The following is a 24,580-nucleotide window of genomic DNA, read 5'->3' as shown; positions in this document are numbered from 1 at the left end:
GAACATCTTCCAGTCTTCTCACTAAAGTACATTTTTTTTATTTCCTTACAAAAAGAATATTAGAATCTAAACACTTGTCAAATATATTCGTATCTTTTGAAACTGGTGCAAAGAAAAATATTAGAAAAACAAGCCAACTTTATAAATTAAGCCACTCAAAGAAAACAGCCAATTTAAAAATAAAGTAATTTATATGTACAAATATGAAGGCTGCAGTTTGCAGCAAGATAACTTACTGTAATATAAGAATTTCATGCTTGAATTTAACAGTGAGCTCAATTTTTGTTTAATGTAATACATACCAAAAAAATGAACATAATGAATACTGACTGAATCTTAGCATCCAGTCTCTTTATGTATTATTTTACTTCACTGTATTAAAATCCCAACGTGTTAGTACATAACATATGCATTATATTTGTTTGAGAATAAAACCTAAAAAGTTTAACATATTATCCCATCTGCACCTATTTTCCTAAGTACACATTATATTCCAAGAAATAAACATTTCGAATGTCAAATTATATATTTAATTTACATTAATATCTTATGATTAACTGATTTCAGCAATATTAAGGAAATGTGATCAAACTATGTTCATGCAAATAAATCTTCAAAAGCCTGTGAACAGTTTTTAATGTTTCATACTTCATATAAAATGGTTTAGATATACTCTGCAAAATGATGTCAGTGAAATGTTATCAGTGAAGATAATATCATACATTATGTTTTTATTTTGTAGATATAAAAACTCTTAATTTGCACTGCTAAATTCTATGAACCATTGAGGTTACATTGTGTGGGCAATTTTGTAGTCTTCAGAACCACCTCTAGTTAATATTTCTTTGATTGTTGTTACCCAAAATTATGGGCATAAAAATACAATATAGCTCAAGAACAATAATTACTAGCTAAAAGAGCTACTAGAAAAGCACTTAAGTAGAACAGCTTGATAAACACAAACTGTTTGCCTTTGTCTATTGCTGTGGCTTAAAAAAAATCAATACAAATTATAATAAAAAAGCTTAGAAAAAAGTTGGTTTTCCTCTAAAAAATATACTTGCAAACATGTTTTCAAATCATGGTGTCTTTTCATCTTTTCCCAGGATATGTATATTCCCTTGGAATTATAACATAGATGTCTTTGTTAACTTATGACAATGCTCCATTATTCCATGAGATACAACATTAATAAGTTAAAACTTGAATTCCTCCCATATACTGCTACTGAACAGGAGGAAAACAGCATAGGAAACCATAAAATGTGCATGGCTAAGCATAAATAGTAACCTATACATTTTGGTTCAAACACAGTTTGGAAAACTGCATACATGACAATGTCTTAAAATAGTTTTTCCTCTATTTTCTGTAATTCTACCAAAGAAATAAAGTTCAATCACTTCAATGTAAAACATATACTGAAATGTCATACAAATTTTTGAATACCCTGACTGAAATATTTTGCAACTGATCATTCAAATGCAAACACATTTCTTATAACTTCAATCTTCCAACGTCCATGCTTATATCCAAGCACACAAACATAAAAACATTGGCTAACCAAAAAAAAGGTACAATAGACTCTTGGTAAAAGTTTTTCTCATGAGGCAATGTAGCATCTTCTAGATAAGAATTTAAAAATTACATTGCAATTCCATTACATTTCTTTCGTAAACATGCAACTTACTGTGATATACAAAACACTTGGCTCTGAAGAAAAAACAGCTTTATAAAGACAGACTGCATCAATAAAATTTTCTGATTTACATGGTAATAAAACCTGTATTTTCACTAAAGCTCAGATATTAGGTTTCATATTATAACATAATAATTTGATGAACATAATGTTCAGGAGGGAATATACACATTGACATACTAGACTATTAAAAATTCAGTTACAGAATTTTATTGATACAGCAGATTAACAAAAACTAATAAGGGAAAATATGAGGATCAGCTTTCGTTACATTATTTAATAACACATTTTAAAAATTAAAATAGTAAATTCTTTTAAATGCTCAATGCCACAAGAATTCCAGAGAAATCTGTTATCAATACTGAGGTGCATTAAAAGACTATTCTTTCACACATCTGCAGTTGGATATACTGTTTTATCCGACATTGTTTAAAAGCAATTTGGCACCTCCAAAGACAGACAACTGCCAAAGGTAAACACTGAATTAGATACATAAAGAGAATGTATTTTCTTTTATTTTCTAACGAATAGTGTCAGAGCAGGTGTCACTATTTTGTCAAAGTGATTTTTTTTCACAGTTAAATGCCAAGAAAAATAAGAATACAGACACTGACAAATATTGCTTGATACCCATTCTTACTTTTTTTTTTGTCTTTTTTTCCAAATCAATAGCTCTACCAAACAGTCTGGTACTGTTGTGTAAAGCCGTGATAAAAGCTATACAAGCACTTTAAAGTCAGAAATATTTTTTAAAAAAGGATTATTTACAGACAGTTTTTTTTAGTTCTTTTGTCTATATAGCCAGCATACGTTACATTTCACAAAACCCCATAGTTAATGATATAAACATATGTGTGGATTATGCTCATGACCTAGGAGCTTCAAAAAGCAGGGGCAGGAAATAAAGAGTGATTTAATTTCTTCAGCAATCCCATTGTGAGTATCAACAATTCTCTTCAGCCTAAAAGTTTGCAAATGATAAGAGCGACATCACTGAAAAATGGCAGGAACATGACTCTTCATCGTCTTTCCCTTTTAGATGTTCTCCGACGAACCTGAGAAAGCCAAAAATCAAGAATTAGAAGCCTCGAGTATGGTTTTCTGCGTACATAAGTTCCAAAAACATGACATTGGGTGCAACATCAAGAATTAAAAAATCTGCGGTGTTGATATTTATCTAGCTGTTTTGCTCTGCTTTCAGTGGAAAATGCATTTCAATCGGCATTAATTGATTCATCAAAGAAACACATCCATTAACTGGAACATCATTTAGATGAAGCATTCCATGATATGACCAGACAAAAAGGATTAGGCAGAAAAGCTTGCCCCACTAATTGCTAAGTTTAATTGCATTTAGATGCACAGTTGAATTCAATGAGCTTAAGCACAGTCCAGTATATGATGATCGTACTGAAGGTTTAAAAATATTTTTCCACTTTCTCTGTATAGGTATCCATCTGGATAAAGGCTAAGATTTAAAATAAGCACAAGTAATGCATGCTTCCCCCCCCCACACACACATAACACACACATTTTGTTGTATTACAGGAAATGGAATTGCCTATTTCTTCCCAAATGAAAATTGTCTCATTTTTAAAACAGGGAACTGACAATTCTGCTTCACTATATTTAGTAATGTCAAAGTACAAACTTTTAAGTTTCAACAGTATGAAATGCATAGCCATTCAAATGAATCTATGTGCATAAACATATTTACTCTGATTGAGGACACGTCTTCTTCCTCCATTGTTACTTCTTGAGAAATATCGTGAACGGGAGAACTACTTTGAAATACGTCCATCTCTTCGCTAGATTCATTTTCTTTGCTTGCTGTTTGTTTTGATCGTCCAGCTCCTCTAAAATAGCCACAAACCAAGGGATCACTAAAAACAGTTCTTAAGTTTAAGCAATGAAGAAAGATTTGGGGAAAGGATTAGACTATCTTAACATCTAAGCAACATTATTTTTGGTGAATCTTATTGTACTCACAGGATCTTCTAAGCTATGGAACATTTTTTAAATTAATTTAATGAACCCTTTGTTAGATTGATATCACATCATACCCTTTCTTCTGCTGAGTAGGTGGAACTTTTGGTGGTCTTCCTCGTCTTTTTTGTGGTGTAGACTGGTTGGACTCAGCTGTACTTATTTCTGATGATTCAGATCTGTTTTGGAAGGATATGCAATTCAGTCACCTTGTCAATTTAAATTTAAAAATAGCAGACAACTGCACAAAGGACTTACCTTTGTTGTGATTTTTTGGGTGCTTTATTCTGTCGACCTTTTGACTTCTGTTCTATGCTGTCTATTTGCCTTTCTTCCTCCTCCTCTTCTTCCTCCTCTTCTTCCTCCTCCTCCATAGGTTTAACTGGTGCAGCTTTTTTTCTCCCTCTTTTAGTTGTTTTTACTGTTGATTCTTCTTTTTGTATGCTTCCTGTAGCTGCCTTTGGAGGTCGCCCTCTTCTTCCCTTCTTTGGTGGGCTGTTTTGTTCATCTTCACTTTCTAAGATACTCTCTTTTAGCCTCTTTTCCTCTGACCACTGGGGTTCCTCAGACTCTGAAATAACTGCGGCTCTTTTTCTGCCTCGCTGACTACTTCTAAGCTTTGATTCTTGTCCTAATTTGCTCAGGTCATCCATAACCAACTTTTCTTCAGGATCTGTAATCATTTTCTTTCTACTTCTGGGCTTTTCCAGCTCTGACTGAGGAAGAAAGGGAACACTATTTCATCCATCAAATATGTCTAGATCTTACTTACATAACAAAATACGAACTCATTCTACAAATAAGCTGAAACCCTCCATATTTCAATACTCAAGAATTGTATTNATATAATTTATAGCTGCTTGATATTTCAAAAATTGACAACAGCTTCAGGGTAAAATACAAAGCCAAAAAAAATGAAATAATACAATTACATTTTCATCTATATAAATTCTGCCTCAAAAATATCTCTATTGTCATGAAAAGAAACAGGGCTGCCAAGGTCAGTGAAGCAGCTTTATGTATCCTTACATTGTATTTTCACTGATAAACTATTGTCATTGTGGAGAACCTTTTGCAGCTGGGTTGATTGCTTGTAGACATTTCATTACCTGAAAGGGAGCAAAATGGTGGGAGGAAACCCACACTCACTAGCACTGATGTTACTTAGGAAGATAATGAAATGTCTGCAAGCAAACCACCAGGTTCAGAGAGCAGAAGGACTCCACAATTCAACTGAGCTACAAATATTCTCTCCTATTAGAACTATACTGTTATTATTAAAGTGGCAGTCACTCATCTATAAAAAAAATAAGGAAATGTGAGACAGTTTGGTGTAGTGGTTAAGGCATCAGACTAGAAACCAGGAGGCCATGAATTCCAATCCTGCCTTTGGCACAAAGCTAGCTGAGTGAGCTTGGTCTAGTCACTTTGTCTCAGCCCTAGGAAGGAGGCAATGGCAAACCATCTTTCAAAATCCTTCTCAAGAAAACTACAGGGCCTTGTCCAGGCAGTCTCTGAGAATTGGACACAACTGAAGAGAAGAAAAGGAAAATGACCATCTTTTACAACCTTCTGACAAGCAACATCAATGGGAAAGCCAGATTCACTTAACGATCATGTTACTAACTTAACAGATGCAGTGATTCACTTAACAACTGTGGCAAGAAAGATCGTAAAATGGGGGCAAAATTCACGTAGCAAATGTCTCACTTAGCAACAGAATTTTGGGGCTCAGTTGTAGTCATAAGTCATGGACTACCTGTATTTTATTTCAGCATCATCCTTAAAGTAAACTACTGCTATAGAGCCAGGCTGGTGTAATTGTTACGATACCAGCCTAGAAAATGGGAAACTGAATTCTAGTTCCACTTTAGGCCCAAAGCCAGATGGGTGATTTTGGGCCCGTCACTCTGTCTCAACCCTAGAAAGGAGGCAATGCCAAACCATTTCCAAAATCTTGCCAAGAAAATTGCAATGACTTGTCCAGGCAGTCACCAGGAGTCAACAACTTCACATTATAGAATATCTTACTACTACATCACAAAACAGAATAATTATACTTTGTTCCTGAACTGTTCTTAGTCTCTTTTAAACATCACAGGAATATTGGATTATCATGTGAATCAATGTGATTTTATAACTTTTTTGTTGTGCTGGTTAAGCAAATGCTGCAGTTGTAGAATGAACCAATGGTTCACTATGGTGTAATTCTGCTGAAAACTAGAAATGTTGCTTTCTGGCAAAAAGTGTTGTAAAATACAGTAACGTCACAGCAGGATACTGCAAATGGCTATAAATGCGACCTGGATGCTGAGTGCCCAAAGTGTGGTCATGTGACTGGGGAATGAGGTCTGACCGTCAGAACTTTGAATCCAGGTCACAAGTCCCTCTTTTCAGGCCAGTTGAAATATAAAATGGTTACTAAGCAACTCAAGGATCATCTGTAAATGAACAACAAACTATTACCTTATAGTATTTAATTAACTAAATGCAAGCCAAATATTGTGAAATGTTTTATTCTTCTACCCAGCAGATTTGGGGCTCATAGAAATGTTGTTGCTGTTTCATATAAATTCTGCTATTTCTTTCTGGATCTAAACAAAGTTTTTATACTGTTGCAGTTCATATTCTGGTTAGCTAAAAAAAACAAGCTTGCAATCATAATTTAGCAGTTTTAGAGCTAAAAAAAAATTCCATTCAAAAGAAAGGCAGAAGACGAAGAAGTATACAAACCCATTTTGTAATTAACAAAATATGTAATTAGTAAGATGCAATCCAAATCAATTTAAGCTAGTCAAAATACAGAACTATTTTCTATCAATTAATACAGCATTTTCTCCTTCAAAGAACTGTTTTTCATTTAGCAGGTTAATTTGGGGGAAAATAGTTTTCAAGGCAACCTATTAAAGTTTATGGAGAAATAGCTATCTGAATCCATGTCAAAATACAAATGATATAATACTATCATTAAAACAAGCTAACTATTCATGCTCTATAATTCTTCAACATGGTTTTCTCAGTGTGAACTAAAGGATATCTGTTACACTAATTCATTCATTCATTTTATTTACTGAACAAGTGTAGAAATGAAAATCACGTAAGAAACAAACACAGAATTATATAAAAACAACATCCTATCATACTGCAAAGTATACAAATACAGGATGAAAAGTGTAGGGAGAAAGACAATTAACCACTTGTACTATTTCAGATATCATTTTTTTATTTCTTGTTTATCTAAAAGCTATTAGTGACCTTTGTATTACTTGCCTTCCTTTGATTCTTCCAGGTGAACTTGGGTTTGAATTGCTACTAGCATTGCTTACAGTTTCCATCCGAGAAGATTTAGATTGAGATTGCTTGCCTGCTGATGAAAGGGGCTTATTAACTGCCCCAAGAACATTGGCTGCTTTGGGCTGTAAAAGATAACACAAAATAGTTATAATAGTAATAATGATGATGATGATGATGATGATGAGAAAGTTGGAAGGGACCTTGGAGGTCATCTAGTCCAACCCCCTGCTCAGGCAGGAAACCCTATACCATTTCAGACAAATGGCTGTCCAGTTTCTTCTTAAAAACTTAGTTATCCGTTTAATCTATATATTCTATATTATGAGTGTATTTTCTGAAATAAAGACAAAACCTCAAAATCTAAGTTTGTAAACTCTTCAGCATATCTTAACATAATTTGAAAAAAGTTTTCAATTACAGTTAGTCAATAGCTTATAAATTAATGTTGGTCAACAAAAGAAGATGAAATAGGGTTCCTCAACCTAAGCAAAAGATCAAATCAAATGTTACGTCAGAGTAATTACTTCCTTAAAATTGATTTTTATATTTAAAATTGTACTCTGTGTGTGTGTGTCTGTGTCACACATTTCTAGCTATAAAATTATGAATGTATCAAATTCAATTTTTTTGCAGTTAAAAATGCTTAAGCAAGATATTCCCTTAAAATGCTGATTAGAATGGCTTATTTCTAAGATGGCGGTGTCTGGATCGGCTGCGGCTGCATTGGCTCTTGAAGATGAAAAGTTTTTGGAGGGATATAAGGGATATAGGCCACATGATCGGGAAGATTTTAATGTGTTTGAGCAATGTGGTGGGACTAAGGTCACATACAACCAACAATCTCTGCTGGTATGGCGAGTTTTTAGCTGTTTTGGAACTGATGGTGTTTCCAAAGGAGGCAGAGGAGGAGAGGTCCTGGGGCTTATGGAGCAAAGGAACTGGATGAGGCTCTCAGCAGGCCCAGAGGAAGAGAGAGGGGGGCATTTGAAGGAGTTGGAGGCAGCGACAGAGTGCTCCAGGGGCGAAAAGGAAAGAGACCCCTTTAAGGAAAAGGTGGAAGAGACAGGATCAGAAAAAGGAGGGGAGGTTGTCATGCAGAAATACAAACTAATTTGAGGGCTAATCCACATGGAGCTCCGTTTCCATCTGTCCTGTTTGCCATTGTTCACTCCCTAGAGACTAAAATGGACTTTCTGAAACTTGAGCTGGCCACGAACAAGAAGTGTATATCAGAAGTGGTGACCCTTTGAGAGCTGTATGCAACAAAATTTCATTTTGATGTATGCCGATTGGTGTACATTCAAAGTGACAATAAAGTTGTTGTTGCTATTTCAGAACTCAAATTACATGTGATCCATGGAGCAAACGAGTAGTCAAGAACTCCAAGTGTTTCCACATTATTTAAATGTACTTATGTGCATCAACATATATGTGTACAGTGTTAGAACATCAGCAGTCCAGCAAGACACTACTGAATTTAAGCAGTATATACTGTATATTCCTGCAATATACAGTACTTTACTGTTAAGAGGCTTTCTTGAAGATCTGGCTAATTTCCTAAACATCTGTTAGATACCTAATAATGCTTTGTAGTTTTAATTCCTGTCAATATCCCCCATATACCATGTATGAAACCAGCTTCAGCTCCACTAGATCTTTACTATGTGGAATACTGCAAATGATCAATCCTGGAGTATACTAATCATAATATTAATGGAGTATCCAAAATTCTGTCCTCACTATATCTTGAAAATCAACCTGCTGTTAGGCTCTATCACTTAACGTCCTTCAATTCTTCTATTGTTTGAAGACCTTCCAGCACCTAAAGATTGATGGTCTTGTTTTGTTAAACCATGCCATGTAATCTCTGCAATGCAGTATATGTGGAACTGCCTTTGAGTTAGTAGCTAAATTAGTAAATGGGATATTAACATAAAATATCAACAATCCTCATTCTAATAAATAATTTCAAAGTAACTTTTTATTTTAAGAATTTTATTTTGGTTAGAATTATTCTGTACAGGTCCTAAAAAAATATACAAATACCCACCTTTCCTGGAGTAAAAAATGATTTCATTTCTGGAGGCAGATAGTTTTTGGTATTACTGAAATTCTGCAAGTAAAGGAAAAATGTAGGTAAGATCCCAGTCTTAAAGATTAAACAGATTGCATAATTGACATGCTGTTGCATAACTGACTATAAAACTAATATGAAATTATGCACAATTAAGGGCAGAATTACACAAATGAAAATTATAAATTGCTTGTGACACTTTTTTAAAATTCTATATCATGAAAACTTTTGTGGATTATAGTTTAATGAGATCCAGTTTGGTGTATAAGTTTGGTGCAAAAAGGAAACAGGACACCATTATCTCTAGTCCCCCTTCAGGCATAAAAGCCAGTTAAGTGATTTTGGGCTAGTAACTCTTTTTCAGCCCAACCCATCTTGTAGGATCTCTGTTGCAGAGAATATAGGAAGTAGAAGCACTGGCTATATATGCTGTTTTGAGTTGACTCCAAAGAAAAGTGGGATAAAAATAAAATAAACCACACAACGCATTTCATGTCATATTAAATTCATAATCCTTTGGGTTACCTGGCTACATTGTGCATAATATTTACTTAAAACACATAGTTTTTAACACATAGTTCCAATGAAATTTCTAAGAAAAAAAATCACATTACTTTGTCAGGTTGAGTGAAATATCGAGCAGGTAATACAGGGTCTTTGGGAGATTCCAAACTATATGTTGTGCTCTTTGATATTATGATGTTCATTGCTATGTCACATACTGTATAAAGTTTCTGAAAGAGAAAGTGTGATTTTCTATCATGTCAGAAAACACTACTAATTAAAGACCTGAAAAGGCAAAAGGAATCTACCCTATGTTTGTATAAAAATTCTACAGTAATACCAAATAAAATAAACTTATCAATTTCCTATTTCAGAAGTATGTTATACTATACCAAATAAAAAAGCTTTACAGTTGTTTGGAGAATTAAAGTATATATAAACAGTATATAATTACACAGCAACTTAGACAATTTCTACTGGTTATCATAGAATAGAATATAACACCTTTCATAGGAACTATCACAGACATATTATGCAGAAGCACAAATTTTTGAATGCAAGAGAACTGATTATTTATATGCAGCCAATTTCAATGACCTAGATAAAGATTCACTATGTCTATAAAACATTAGCAATACTCAATACAACTTACTTCATTCATTTTTGTGTCTTCAGGTCCTTGAGCATCTTTAGTCTGTTTAATATTCTCTACCATTTTTCTGATAAATGCATGACTATTATTTTCATTTTTAGCCATTAATATTTCCAGTATGAACCAGAGACATCTGAAGAAACATAAAATATAGTTGTCAAATAACCAGTTGATTTTCCTGGAGAATAAATTAGGTACTGAATTTTGAAGAAATATTATCATAGTTGTGCTGAATTTTTAATAAAAATATAGATCAGTATGTTAATATACACTGAGATATTTCATTTTAAATACATTCTTACTCTTTAATATCTTTTAATTGTTCAATGTCTTGGATTTTGACATAATCAGGATCATGTGCCAGAAGATGGATAGTATATGGAACAACATACTCTGGTAGAAGTGACAAAAGTTTCTCTGAAAGTGTAAATTGAAGAAAAAATTGTAACATTTGGATGTATCATTATAACAGTAATCAAAGAAATGAAGTGTTTACATTAAATATATATTAGATTATAAATTATCTTCAACTGCATAAAATAAAGAGACAGTCATTTAAAGTTCAAGAAAAAATATCTGATGGATATATAGTTTCAATGCACAATCAACATGTACTGAAATTTACATGTTTTAATTTAAATAATTTCTTGGTTTGAAATTCTATGCCATGAATTTTCCAGAAGGATGGATGGATTTATTTAAGCCATTCAATTGCAATCAACTGAATCTGATGCAAAAAGCTTGAAAACAAGGTACAGAAAATAAAATTGTAATGTATCACACACCGAGGTTCAATTAATTTGTCTTAGGCAAATCTGCAATGTATTTTTTTTTAATGTGACTAGGCTTACAACAGGCTTAGGCATTAAAAGAAGCAAGCCTTAGAGCAGGGTAGAAAGCATGCTCACATTACTAAACAAATATATTTGACCTCAAAACTGCTTAATATCAAAGATTGTTTTTACAGTTACTGAGTAGTAGAAGAAAACCATTTTAAGTAAAACTATAGATAGGAGACAGGAGAGGTCTGGTGGAGTAGACATGCATATATGCTGTTAAAAGGCATAGAATACACAGTCATGGTGAGAACTAAATTTAAAATAATGCAATTCATGTTTATTCATAAAAATGTATTTTTTTCCTAAATCAAAGCACGCAGCAACATAATTTTAATGTAAAAACAAAATATTTAAATAAGAAATCATTGTTATAGTTACAGCACCAAAACAAGAACAAAGATCAAATAGCAGCAAGATCACAATAAACAAAAAACTAGATAGAATATTCCAAGTTGTTTGGCGCTGCCTGCTATCTGATATCACACAATAGTTTTGATCATTTTTCATAAATGCAGAATCATAATCCAGGTGCTTCTCACCGATAAGGCTGTGTTTTATGCATCTTACAAGATAATGGGATGCAGAAAAGAATAGAATGCTACTACTAATATTGTTCTAATGTTCATGGAAGAGAAGACTGCTATCATAAACCTAAAGAAAGCTTAGCTTTAAAAATAATAATCAGCAGTGTGAATTGGGTTTAGAAGCAAATCAAGACTCAATGCAATCAGTATAATCTTGCTATTTCATAACCACATTCTTCCACTTCAGAAAAGCTTTTAAGGCAAACTGTATTGGTACAGAAAATGAATTTAAATACCATGAGGACATGGTGTTAATGTTGCACTTTAAATTATTCTGCTAGTGTTCCAAGATTTCTTACCACTAACCGCTGCGTGCTGCTTCAGATATTCTCTTCTCACATTTATGTTTTTTACTAGGCACTGTCTGGCATGAGCTCTTCTCTCCTTTACTGGGTCTTTTGCACACAATGCGCAAATAGCCATATATTCCAGTGGTAACCTGAGTCTTGATAGACCTTTATGAAGTTTCTGAGCAAATGCTTGTCTAACTTGGTAACACTCATCCTAAAAAGAAGAAAAGAAATTTTATATAACAATGACTCTTCAGTTATCTGCTTAGGAAATAAAAAGCCAAACTGTTTGCCACAGAAATTTGAAATGTATATATAATAAGCATATAGTGCTAATGCTAATTAACACCCTTTCTTCAATTTTCTTACATTGATGGCTAATGCACAAAGTTGGTACTGTTCTAATGTGATGATTTCATGATAACAAGGTTCCTGTGCCAGTTTGACAATAGCACTAGCAGCAGCTAGCCTTAGACGAGACATATCAGGTTTGCTGAAAAATAAATAGAAAATATGGACTAGTTAGTATATGGATAATTTACTGAAGGTATTTTTGCTTATTTTTTTGTTGCCATCACAAAGTATACTAAAGATAGTGATCATTTCTATCTTTGAGCATACATAATATTTAAGATGGTAATGAGTTTAGAAGATATCTCATCTTGTTGAACTGAACTATGCACAATGGTTTTGCCTATCCATCTTCTCTGCATTTACTAAGATGAGTCAAAAAGTTTCCCATCAATCACAATATTTAGTTTCATCTCCTTTAAAATAAATTGCTTTTGAGGTTATGATGGCAATTAAGACTAGAATTTCCATTGTTAAGCAATATGATTGTGAAGTGTGACATCATGTGATTGCGTCACTTAGCAACAGCAATCCCAGCAGTCATCATAACCTGCTATTGTAACCTCAAAATCACACAGGTAGTTAAGTGAGGAACTAATGTGACCACCCCATGGGAAGAAGTGAGGATCTCAGGCAAGCAGGCCAATATGTAAGAGCTGTAGGTAGGCAGGCAGGTGCCATGGGGCAGGTTCAATGGAATGCAGGCAAGTGAGTGCCATAGGTGGGCAGGCACAAAGTTGCATGAGTGGGTATGTGCTATGGAAAGGGGATAGATGCTCCAGGCTGATGCTACAGATCATGGGTGGATACTATGAGCGCACAGTATAGAGCACAGGGGGTGCCATGGATGGGCACTGGATGCTAGAGTTACTAGATTCATCAATATAAGGCAGAGTATTCTGCTCAGAATGGGTCAGAAATATATTTTCATTTCCTGTATTATTTGAAAAAAATGTTTGTAATATTGCTTTAAAAGTATCATTTATATACCTAATTTTCCCCTGTTCAGTTAGATCTCCATCACTGTGCAAGATTGTTGTTAACAGTCTTAATGTAGATGTTCCTGATTTACTGTGATTATTCTTCATTCCTAGTAACCATCGAACCATCATTTTAATTGCCTGGATCTGAAATACATGTTAACAAATAATCAAGCCAAAGTTTATCACGCTTAGTAGATCATTATAACATCTCAAGAAATTTCATCTTGAACAGAGATTTTTTCCCCCAAAAAAGCATTATAAGAAAAATATAACTTGGCAAGTGAGAAAGTTTCAAATTTATATTTTCCTTAAACCAAATTAGAAATTCATGCACATTGTTCTCCTTTAAAGGAACTGTTAACATTGTACAGGGAGGGTGCTCTACTTTATCACTGGGGAAAGATCCTCATCAGGGAAAGACCTGGAGAGCCTTAAAGACCTGGTTGTTCCCCTGACTTTGCACTGTTGGGTGTATGATATCTTTTTTATGATCAGTTTTGTCATCTGTTTGCCATTTTATGTAGATTGTTATTTTTTTATATTGGCTTTTATTATGAGCTACCCATTCAGTCTTCAGTAGGGTAACACCTAAGTTGAATAAATAAATGGAATTTATGAATTTTAATTATTTATTTGGTGTTATTACTAATGCAGCAAGTATTGCTGTTATCGTCAAAATACAACACAAGTTTGAAAAAAAAAACAGAATACAGTGACTCTGTTGTAGTATATCTGTCTTTACCAGAAGGGCTATGCAATTGTTTCTATTTAATCTGGAAGAGTGTTACAGATTCCGTTTTAAAAAATGCTTTGGAACTTAATGAAATTTCAAATTGTATAATAATTATAATATTTGGCAGTAAGGCAGAGTTGTAGTATTACTTCATAAACTGCTAGTGAGAACAATTGTAGTTTTCTGTACCTGCAAATTCCATTGTATTATAAGAATCCGCAGATTAAGGCTAAGCCAGTCCACAACTACAGGACAAAAATTACATTGCTCCATATTATACTTTTAGACCTACACTTTTAAGTGTTAGCCATCTAACTGTAAAAGGGATAATGTCTACAATTGTTCTCCTTAACAATAACTATATAAAAATAAAATAGAAGATTACTGCAATGATTATTTAAATTAGAAATGCATGCAAATAACAAATTAATATCTCAATAGACTATCAATAATGTGTAATTTTATCAATATTTTATTATACACAGTTACTTCATTTTTAGCCCAAAAAGTAAATGAAAATGTGCTACTGTAGTTACATCATGTTTTGAAAATAAAACAGCACTTTGGATAGGTATAAATCACAGTAATTATGAAAATGTAAGTTTTTAAGTAGTGTACCTTTACAAGAGTCTCAGGAGAAACCTCTTCATCTGGAACCCATAGCTTAGTTGTTTTTTTTCCTGGCATCTGAAACAAATTATATCAGTTGTTACTTTAGTATCATAAATAATATTTATACATTCTCCCTTGAAGAATGCATAGCAAATTTTAAAGATAATTCAAGCTTTTTTCAAAGCCTAAGAACTGTTCAAACATCTCCATAATATGTAAGCAATCTCAAGCAAAGCTGTTTTAGAAGGTGGATATTTTAAGGTCAAAAAATTCTACTTTCTTCAGCTGTTTTGACAGTCCAACTGTTACAACTCGTAGACCTACAATAATTGTTATTGATTATAATAACCATTATTAATTGTTTTGCAGTACTGCAGTATTATTCTCTATTTCATCTTGTAACACAGCTTTAATATTGATACATTATGGTCTCTAATATAGACAGAAATGAAAGTATTAAGGTATTTGGTATGAATATCTGCCCTTAAACAGCTTAGCTTTTTGGTTGGAGCAAAACAGTAAATACTTTAAAGCAGGGGTGACAAACTCACAACATCACATGACGTGCCGCGATGTATTGTGACTTTTTTGCCATTGCCGGCAATGGGGTGGGTATAGTTTCGCTATGATGCATCCGGCCCGCGGGCTGGCAGTTTGACACCCCTGCTTTAAAGACACTGAAACCTTGCTAGGCTTTTTACTTTGATGGTGAAAATGAGGTTTATTTTATGAAATTAAAGATATTTGCATTTGATTTTTTGGAATAGATTTTGAATAGATTAATCTTTAAAAGGCTAATCCTCACTTCCTCCTAAAGTAGAAGCAAGTCACAGAAGCAGCCGAATATTAGTTCCATATTATGTTTTATAAGAAAACAGTGGATGGTAAAGAGATGGAGCTTGCTGAGATGGAGAAACTCACAACTTTAATTAAAGAAAAGACACTGACTGGTTTTAATGCTAACTGGAAACCTCTTTTGTAATTTTTGCATGAAACAGAAAAAATGAAATTATGATATATGATTTTGATGAATAGAAAAAAAAGAAAAAATGAAAGTTGTGTTGTCACCTTACAATAAGAGGGAAGTTTGAATTTATACTTATAACTGATGTAAAAAAAATCAGAAGTGATTTCTTTATATTTCTTTTCTCATTCTTTTTAACTGCACTTCTGGTTTTGTTCTTTGTTTCTTTACTTTTTCTCTTTCTGTAATTATTAGTTACTGTTTATCTTGTTTAAACAATAAAGTTATCATAAAAAAATTAGAATACAGTATGTGAGATAATATTCAGAGAATCTTAACCAATCTTTGCCCTCCAGATAGCCTACAAGGGATAACAGACATGGCCAAAAGAATTGGTACTCCTCTATTTTTAACCAAAGAATTCAAACTTGTCATTGTATAAATTGAAAGTAACACAAGTAAATGGCATCTAGCATACTTTATTCCATAATTCATACAGCAAGCTTTTGACATATGACTAGATATATTTTTAAAAATTGAGGCAATCATTGCAAGCAGGCACTTTCTGAAGCTCTGAATAAGATTTATACACTTCTCAATCAGCAATATGTTCCATTCTTGTCCCACCTGTAAACTGTTCCTATTGTCTTAGATTTGATGGCTCCTCTCAATTGTGAGTTTCAGCTCTTTCCAAACACATTCAAATCAGGACTCATAGCAGGACACTTTAGAACACTCCAATGTCTACTTTTCAACTTCTTGGATTGTATTACATGTATATTTTGGGTCAGAATCCTGTTGGAGAAACTATGACTGCAAACATAGCTTCCCAACACTGGGCACTATGTTTCACTCCAAAATGCAGTGATAATCTTCAATGTACCCTGAAGATTCACGGCACCTGGTGCTGGAGGCAGCAAAGCAACTGATAACATTATGGAGCTTCCTCCAAATTTTAAAGTAAGGATGGTATTCTTTTCTTTAAAACCATTGTTTTCCCTTCTATGAACATAAAGCTGCTGTGACTTAAAAACACTAATTTTGTTTCATCTGTCCAAAGGACATCGTTCTAGGACCGTGGGTTGTCAACATCATTTTAACGAATTCCAGTCTGGAGTGGCGTTTAAAAGTGGGGCTTTCCCGGGTCTGCTATCATGGAAGCATGTTCACTTAGATAGTGATGGTTGTTGTAACTTGCTGCATAGTTCTTGATCTTAGAGGTGAATAGCTTCTGTTCTGAAATTTTCCTTTGTTCTTACTCCATCATTCAAACTACCCTTCTGTTCTATCGGGGATCAATTTTCTTCTGATGGCCATATCTAAAGAGGCAGATTACTATCTAAACCTCTTAATAACATTAATACCTGTGGTCAAAGGAACAAGGAATCTCTTTGAAAACAGTTTTGTACTCTTTAACTTTACTATGCTTACTATTACCTTCTTCCTTTCCTCCTCAGATAATTCTGTTTTTCTTTCTCTTGTCCATGTTCACTGTGCTGCACACAATGACAAAAAATATCTGAGCACTTTTCCCCATTCAAACAGGCTGAGTGACTGATTATGAGATTGAAGATATCCATGACTGTAATTAAAGAGTCTGTTAAGATATCATTAAAACCCAATAAAGTCTTTTAATTTCTAAGAGTGCCAATAATTTAATCATGTTCATATTATTTTCATTTATTATTTCCAATAATATGTTAAGTTTTATATTCAAAACAAAATGTACACTCAATGGCATAAACATACACATAGCTGTAGCAGTTTAAATTTATTTCATAGGAAATTGGGATTCTTTGGGGGAAAGTGGAAGGTACCGATATTTTGGGCCATGTCTGTATGTGAATCCAAAACAACATGAAGAAACCAGGTGGGGGAGAGCTAGATTACAATAGATACTATTATGAGTTCACACTATTTAATAGAATAGAGTTTGTATACAAAATGTTTACATCTATTTTTCTAGAAAAAGGAAAGAAATTGAATAAACAGGAGGAAAAATTCAATTTGATATTTCTCAAGGAGCTTATTACATTCTTGGTTTGTCTTCATTATTCTTCATAAGTTTACATTTTATGGTTATTCAGCTCAGTATGCTAGACGTACTAAGAATTGTACAGCTATTTTCTCTTCTGAAATGAACACAATATAATGTACAATATACTATTGTACATTACTATTTTTCTCTTTGATTTTTTTTTACTGCAAAAAGCAAAACATTCTTACCCTGTCACTCATTAACAATTCTTTAACTATAAATGTAGCCACCAAAGATTTCAGCGGGGCAGCAAACTGATCAGGTGCCAACAAGGCTATGTGGCCAATGGAAACCAGTGGTGTAATCAGATGTTCCAGATTACTTGGATCGAGACTCTTATGTAGCGGCTAAAATATATAAATGATGATAAATGTTAACATCAATATGCCCTTAAAGAGTAGTTAGCTGCAATCATTTAAAAGTATTTTAACCTTTTCAAAATTAAATTCTTCAGAATTTTCTACTAATGCACTATAAATATAAAATTAAAAAATACCTCAAATATCTGTGCAAATTGTGTTTCTTTACTGGAGAATATTGCATGGATGCAGTGAATGGCATATTTGGCCTGTTGAGGAGGACCTTTTTTAGCTTTATGTTGCAAAACTGGAAGCAAAGCTCTAGAGTAAAAAAATATATATAGTATATATATAAATGTAATCACATCACATGTTATGTTTGCTATGGCCGAATCTATTAAACATGTAGTAATTTCCAAATGTTTTAAGACAATAGGATGACAGCCATACACAAAGATTTAAGTTTCATTATCATTTCAGTACAAGTAGTCCTTGGTTTAAGAATGAGTTCAATTCCCAAAGCCTGCCCTGAAATCAAATTTGTATAATACTGTATAGGCAATTTTGTTTAATGAACTTGAACCATTGTATATTTAACTTTAATCCTTGTGTATTTAATTAGACTTTTGCTACGATAGGCTCTGTTCCTAACTATGGGTCTTCCTTAAATAGGTGCATTCTTAACCTGGGACTTACCATATTCGTGATCCACCATGCAAACCAAAACTTCAAAAATCATCCCATGATTTATATACATATGTAATATAATTCGCTTCAGTTTATATGCCTTTCCAATCTCAATGACTCTGAATCCAATATTGCACTTGCACATGGGCAGCACCTCTCTTCCTGATTCAGTGCAAGCCATACCAAAGATGTGGCTACTTTAACAAACCTGAGGTGCTCAGGATCCAAACATTTTCTTCTAAAATCATTTTTGAACCATCCACAATCCTAGTCTATAAAAAGCTTGTATATGCATCAATGCGCTAACTTTTTAAGTACAATTTCTAAAATCTGTGACAATATATCAAATTCCTAAAGATAACTTCATACACAGAGGGAAAGATTTCATTCTTTTTAATCATTATCATTCCTCAACATTAAAGACAATGCAAATTCCAGTAGCAGAAGCCTCAAGGGAAGCAGCTAAAAATATAACAGTAAAGTGAAATCTTTAGGGCACCGATCTTGCTAGGCAAACATACAGGAATGCTACTGAAATATACATAAGTATACTTTAAATATACTTATTTGCTTAGCCTTCATCTAGGGCAGCGGTTCTCAACCTATGGGTCGCGACCCCATTTGGGGTCGATCGACCATTTAACGGGGGTCGCCAAGCAAGGCTGTCCGCCATTTTTTCCCCTTTTCCGGCGGGTGCCTTACCTCCCTTGAGCTGGGCCAGCTGGTGGTCGGCCTGCTCCGTCTCTGCCGCTTGCCAGCTACGCCTCGGCCGGAGCAGGGGGCGGAACCACGCATGTGCGGCGCTCCCGGGCAGGGAAAGTCCTCGATTTACGACCAGTTTAGTCCTCGACTTACGACCGGTTTAGTCCTCGACTTACGACCGGTTGGGGGGTCGTGGCATTAAAAAGGTTGAGAACCACTGATCTAGGGGATAATGTGCTGGCCTAAAAAACAGGAACCCGCTCTAGTCTAGTCCCCTGCCTTAGGCATGAAAGTCTGCTGGGTGACCTTGGGCCAGTCAATCTCTCTCAGCCAACCCACCTCACAGGGTAGTTGTTGTAGGGAAAATAGAAAGGAAAAGATTATGTATGTTCACTGCCCTAAGTTATTTATAAAAAAAACAAATAAGATTGGGTGAAATTCTAATAAATAGAGTATAGAATTAACTCACGATCGTATGTGTAAAAAATTCTCCTCAATTTTGCTTCCTGTGTTCTTAAAAATCTGTAATGCAGCTTCAGCTACTTTTTCATCATCCATTTTTAAACAGGCCAGGAGTGACTCAAATGTTTCAGCTGAATGGAATGAGATAGGGTGGGTAAACGAAAGAACCTGCAAGAGTAAGGATTAAAGGGGATTTTTAAATCATTCTTATGTTAACCTATGCTTACTGAATAAATTTCATTGACTCAATCTGGACAAATCTTTATGGATCTATGGAGAAACACCAAACACCCTAGTTCTAAGGATCTATGTACTTATGTACTAATGTACTTATGTACTAAGGCTTATGTACTAATGAGCTACAAATAATCCTCATTTAGTGACTTGACTCACTTAGCGACCATTTGCATTTACACCAATTATGATAAAGCAGCTTTATAACCAATCCTCACATTATGAAGGTCTGAAATAAGATAATAAGCACAGTTGTGGTATCACTTAGCAACTGCTTTCCTTAACAAATGAGTTACCAAACCCAATTCTGATCACTGAACAAGGATTACCAGTAGTATAATTCTGTAGCCGGTACAAAGATAGCTCCTGTACCAACAGAAGAAAATATTAGCAGCTAAGGGTTGAATTATGGAATCCTTGGTGCTCTCTGAGCTTGATTATTTTCTTGCAGACATTTCATTATCCAACTAGGTAACATCATCAGCATTCAGAGCACCAAGAATCTCATTGCTATTGTTTTGATCCACTGCAATTCTGATACTTCGATGAGAAGTGAAAACAGTATTGTTTTAGTTAGCTTAATATAAAACAATTAAATCATTTGAGATCAGACTTAGACTACTGCATCAACTGTGCTAATGAACATACTTAAACTACAGCTGCTTCTGTCCATAACATGTTCTTAAATATTAGAAATGTGCAATCTTTTTCAAATCAGACTATACTTGGAAACTGAATTTAATTAATTTTAATTTAAAATATGTATTATTTATTTGTGTATTTAAATATAGGAAGTCCTCAACTTACAACCACAATTGGGACTGGAATTTTAGTCACTAAGCTATGCAGTCAACACATGACTATACCTGACTTTAGGACCATTTTTACTGTGGTCATTAAGCAACTCACCTAGTTAAGTGAATCATGCAATCGTTAAGGAAACTTGGCTTCCCTAATTTATTTTGCTTGTCAGAAGTTAGCTGGGAAGGTTACAAATTGAGATCACGTGATCACAAGATGCTGCAACTGTCATAAATGAAAACCATTGCCAAGTGCCTAATTGCAAACACATGACTAAAGGGATGATGCAATGGTCATAATTTTGAGGACAGGTCGTAAATCACTTTTTCTGAAGCTGTTGTAACTTTGAATCATTGTTAAATGAACCGTTTTAAATCAAAGACTACCTGTACCTGTTTTCTATCCATGGAATATACAGATACTAAATTACTCATTTAATATTAAAAAACCCTTAGTAATAGCTAGACTGATTCTGACACAGAGTGGCTCTGGCCAGTTGAACTCTGACAAAAATGAGTGGCTCTACATTTTGGGGTACACTGGTTCCAGGACTGTGCCTTCTTTGGTGCTGGATGGGGTTATACTGCCCCAAATAGACCCAGTGCACAACCTGGGGTCCTCCTCGACTCATGATTCCTGCAAAAGGCCTTTGTACAGCTTCAGCTTCTATACCAGTTACACCCATTCCTTGATCAGTAGGCCTTGCCACAGTTACTCATGCCCTAGTCATCTCCAGATTGGATTATGCAATGTACTCTATATGGAGTTACCCTTGAACAATATCTGGAAGCTTCAGCGATACACAGTGCAATAGCATGGGCAATTATATGCGTTCTAAGAACAGCACGTTACATCTCTGCTCCGTGAGCTGCACTAGTTGCCAGGGGTTTTTTTTAGTCCAATTTAGGGTCCTGATTTTGACCTATAAAAACCTTCACAACATGAGACTATCTGAGGGTTTGCCTCTCACCAATTACATCAGAATGATATATTAGATCTGCCAGAGAAGGCATGCTGTGGGTACTAGTTTGCTAGTTCTGTTGAAGATACCATCAGCTGGGGACCTACATTTGGTGGTTCCCAGAAGAAGCCTCACGGCTCAGAGATGCTTCATAGCCACACTACTCATGGCTAGTAGATTTTTACTAATGTTTGATGACATTCAATTTTGTACAAATTTGTATTCTATCACCTTTTATCACCTCCAATTCTTCAGAAAAAATGAGACCAACCAGCACTGCTGACCATACAAATTGGAAAAATCTTAAAGTGAGAAAATAATGTGGATTTCTAAATATTATGGGGCAGGTAATACTAATAAGTACTTATGGCTCCAACAAAGGATAGAGGTGATTGCAAAGTTAGAGATCAGTCTATGAGGAGAGATTAATTTCAGAATTACTTCCTTTCCTTGTCCACTATTTCATGAAAGTCACTCATTATTATACTTAAGAGCATTCTTAATTTTTTTTTCTAAAAGTAAAAAAATAATTTATAACAAAAAAATTATTGCAATAGTGTTTTCTAAACAGGAAAATTTACCTTAAGCAATTCAAGACCTGCTCTAATTGCCTGATCAGTAGGGACACCTTCATCTTCATCATCTGCTGTTCCATCTATGGATTTGTTCACTTGTTTAATAAGGGCACTAATAAAGGAAAATGATAAGAATCATGCTAGGCATTCTATTTAAAAAATGATCATGTGTAACCAGTATGATTGAGCAAGAAACATTTTTCCTTCGACAGAGCAATGGCACATATTTAAGATATACATTTTTCTTTTCATTAATATTTTTGTTGTAACCGTTCAGTAATGTCCGACATTTGGCGACTTTACAGGCAAGTGCTCTCCACGCAAACCTGTTAAGCGCAGCTTCTTTCAGTTGTTGGGGGTTCAACTTTGAACCAATATACTGATCCTTTTGATATTCATGTGCCTTTTCTATCATCATCATCACCACCACCACCACCACCACCACCATCATCATCATCATTTTAGCCATTATCTATCCACTACAGGTTGACGGCTCTTCTGCATGTTTCCAACCAATATGGTCCTGAGCTTTCTTTTGCCAACTAGGCCTGCAATACTTGCTGATGTCGTCAATCTATCTTGTTTTAGGTCTCTTTTGTGAATGCTTTTTATCAAGTGGGATCCATTCTATGACTGCCTTGGTTCACCTGCATCAGTTCTTCTTGCTATGAGAACAGCCCTTTTCTATTTCAATTCTTTAACTCTCTTGATGACATCGTATACTTTTTTTTGTTTTTTTCCATAATCCATCTGATATTGGCAATGTGATCTCGAGTGCCACCTCTCTTTTTAAAACCAGCTTATATATCAGGTAACTCAACTATACAAGTTAATTACAATAATTGAGAACATATAGTCCATTGACAAATTAATAAAAATTGTTTTAGAACGAACGTACTCTTTAGTTACGTTAGTACGTTATCAACCTTGTCAGATACCGTAACGGAAAGAAATGATTGCACTATTTTTACATTGAAAAAGTCAGGACTTCGGTGACTGTACATCGGGAATAGAGAAGACATAGGGCAGTGACGATGTAAACTGGAACTGGTCTTAGTAATCCTTTCCAGTTTGGCAATTTCTCTGTGGATCATTCTACTTCTTTCAAGATGTTTGGTTCTTTATTAATTGGGCTTTCATCATTGTCATCTTGATAGTAAGTCAAACTGCTATAGAGTCCCTCTGTATATTCTTTCCACCTGTTCCTGATCTTCTGCTGGTCACTTAGTAAATTCCATTGCAGTCTTTAACAGTTCCTTGCCGTGCTGAAAAACTGGATCACATCATTTTCACTATGGCAAACATGACCTTAGTATGTTCCTTCCTGTTAGCTTCTTCTAGATGTTGACACTGTTCCTCCTGCTGCCTATTTTTGTCTTTCTTGGCTTCATGTTGGAAATTGCATTCAGCTTTTTAACTTCGTCTTTATTACCTTTGGCTTTGACTTCCCTTCACTGATCAGCTATTTTGAATTTGAATTTGAATTTGAATTTATTATATTTATACCCCGCCCTTCTCCCGGAGGACTCAGGGCGGCTTACAGCCAGTTTAAAAACAGTTTGATACAAATACAAAATACAAAATTTAAGAGAATAATTAAAAATAAATATTTAAATAGGCCGCTTCTACTAAAATTTAGTTAAAACCAATTTAAAATACCCCTAGGCCAGTCTTGCCCGCTGAAACAACCAAGTCTTGAGGGCGCGGTGGAAGGAGGGGAGATCCGGAATCACCCGGATCTCTGGGGGCAGCTCGTTCCAGAGGGTGGGTGCTCCGACAGAGAAGGCTCTCCCCCTGGGGGTCACCAGCCGGCACTGTCTGGTTGACGGCACCCTGAGGAGGGCCTCTCTGTGGGAGCGTATCAGCCGGTGGGAGGTAATCTGTGGCAGAAGGCGGTCTCGGAGGTAACCAGGTCCAATGCCATGGCGCGCTTTAAAGATGATAATCAACACCTTGAAGCGCACTCGGAAGGCCACAGGCAGCCAGTGCAGCTCGCGCAGCAGCGGCGTTACATGGGAGCGACGAGTCGCTCCCATCACCGCCCGCGCGGCCGCATTCTAGACTAACTGGAGCCTCTGAGTGCTCCTCAAGGGGAGCCCCATGTAGAGAGCATTACAGTAGTCCAGGCGGGAGGTGACAAGAGCATGGGTGACTGTGCGCAAGGCATCCCGGTCCAGAAAAGGCCGCAACTGGTGCACCAGGCGTACCCGGTAAAACGCCCCCCTGGCCACAGCCGTCAACTGGTCTTCCAGTGTCAGC

General features: G+C 35.1%; 1 protein-coding gene across 1 annotated transcript in view; it reads right to left on the bottom strand.

Annotated features, from left to right (window-relative positions):
* Nucleotides 1-270: 270 nt before the first annotated feature.
* PDS5B (PDS5 cohesin associated factor B) overlaps nucleotides 271-24,580 on the bottom strand; it is a gene marked incomplete in the record, with an annotated part of 63,281 nt that continues 38,971 nt past the window's right edge. The window contains 17 exon segments of the mRNA XM_015815234.1: nucleotides 271-2,751; nucleotides 3,414-3,552; nucleotides 3,760-3,861; nucleotides 3,941-4,398; nucleotides 6,951-7,098; nucleotides 9,027-9,089; nucleotides 9,665-9,784; nucleotides 10,207-10,339; nucleotides 10,509-10,623; nucleotides 11,929-12,133; nucleotides 12,289-12,412; nucleotides 13,261-13,397; nucleotides 14,605-14,673; nucleotides 17,789-17,947; nucleotides 18,097-18,220; nucleotides 19,758-19,918; nucleotides 22,328-22,433. Of these exon segments, the coding sequence (XP_015670720.1) occupies nucleotides 2,716-2,751; nucleotides 3,414-3,552; nucleotides 3,760-3,861; nucleotides 3,941-4,398; nucleotides 6,951-7,098; nucleotides 9,027-9,089; nucleotides 9,665-9,784; nucleotides 10,207-10,339; nucleotides 10,509-10,623; nucleotides 11,929-12,133; nucleotides 12,289-12,412; nucleotides 13,261-13,397; nucleotides 14,605-14,673; nucleotides 17,789-17,947; nucleotides 18,097-18,220; nucleotides 19,758-19,918; nucleotides 22,328-22,433 (2,399 nt within the window).

Source organism: Protobothrops mucrosquamatus, unplaced genomic scaffold (genome assembly GCF_001527695.2).
Source record: "Protobothrops mucrosquamatus isolate PMUCROS unplaced genomic scaffold, P.Mucros_1.0 scaffold327, whole genome shotgun sequence".
NCBI classification, from domain to species: domain Eukaryota; kingdom Metazoa; phylum Chordata; class Lepidosauria; order Squamata; family Viperidae; genus Protobothrops; species Protobothrops mucrosquamatus.
Note: the sequence above shows the minus strand (reverse complement) of the source record. Positions and strands in the feature narration are given on the sequence as shown.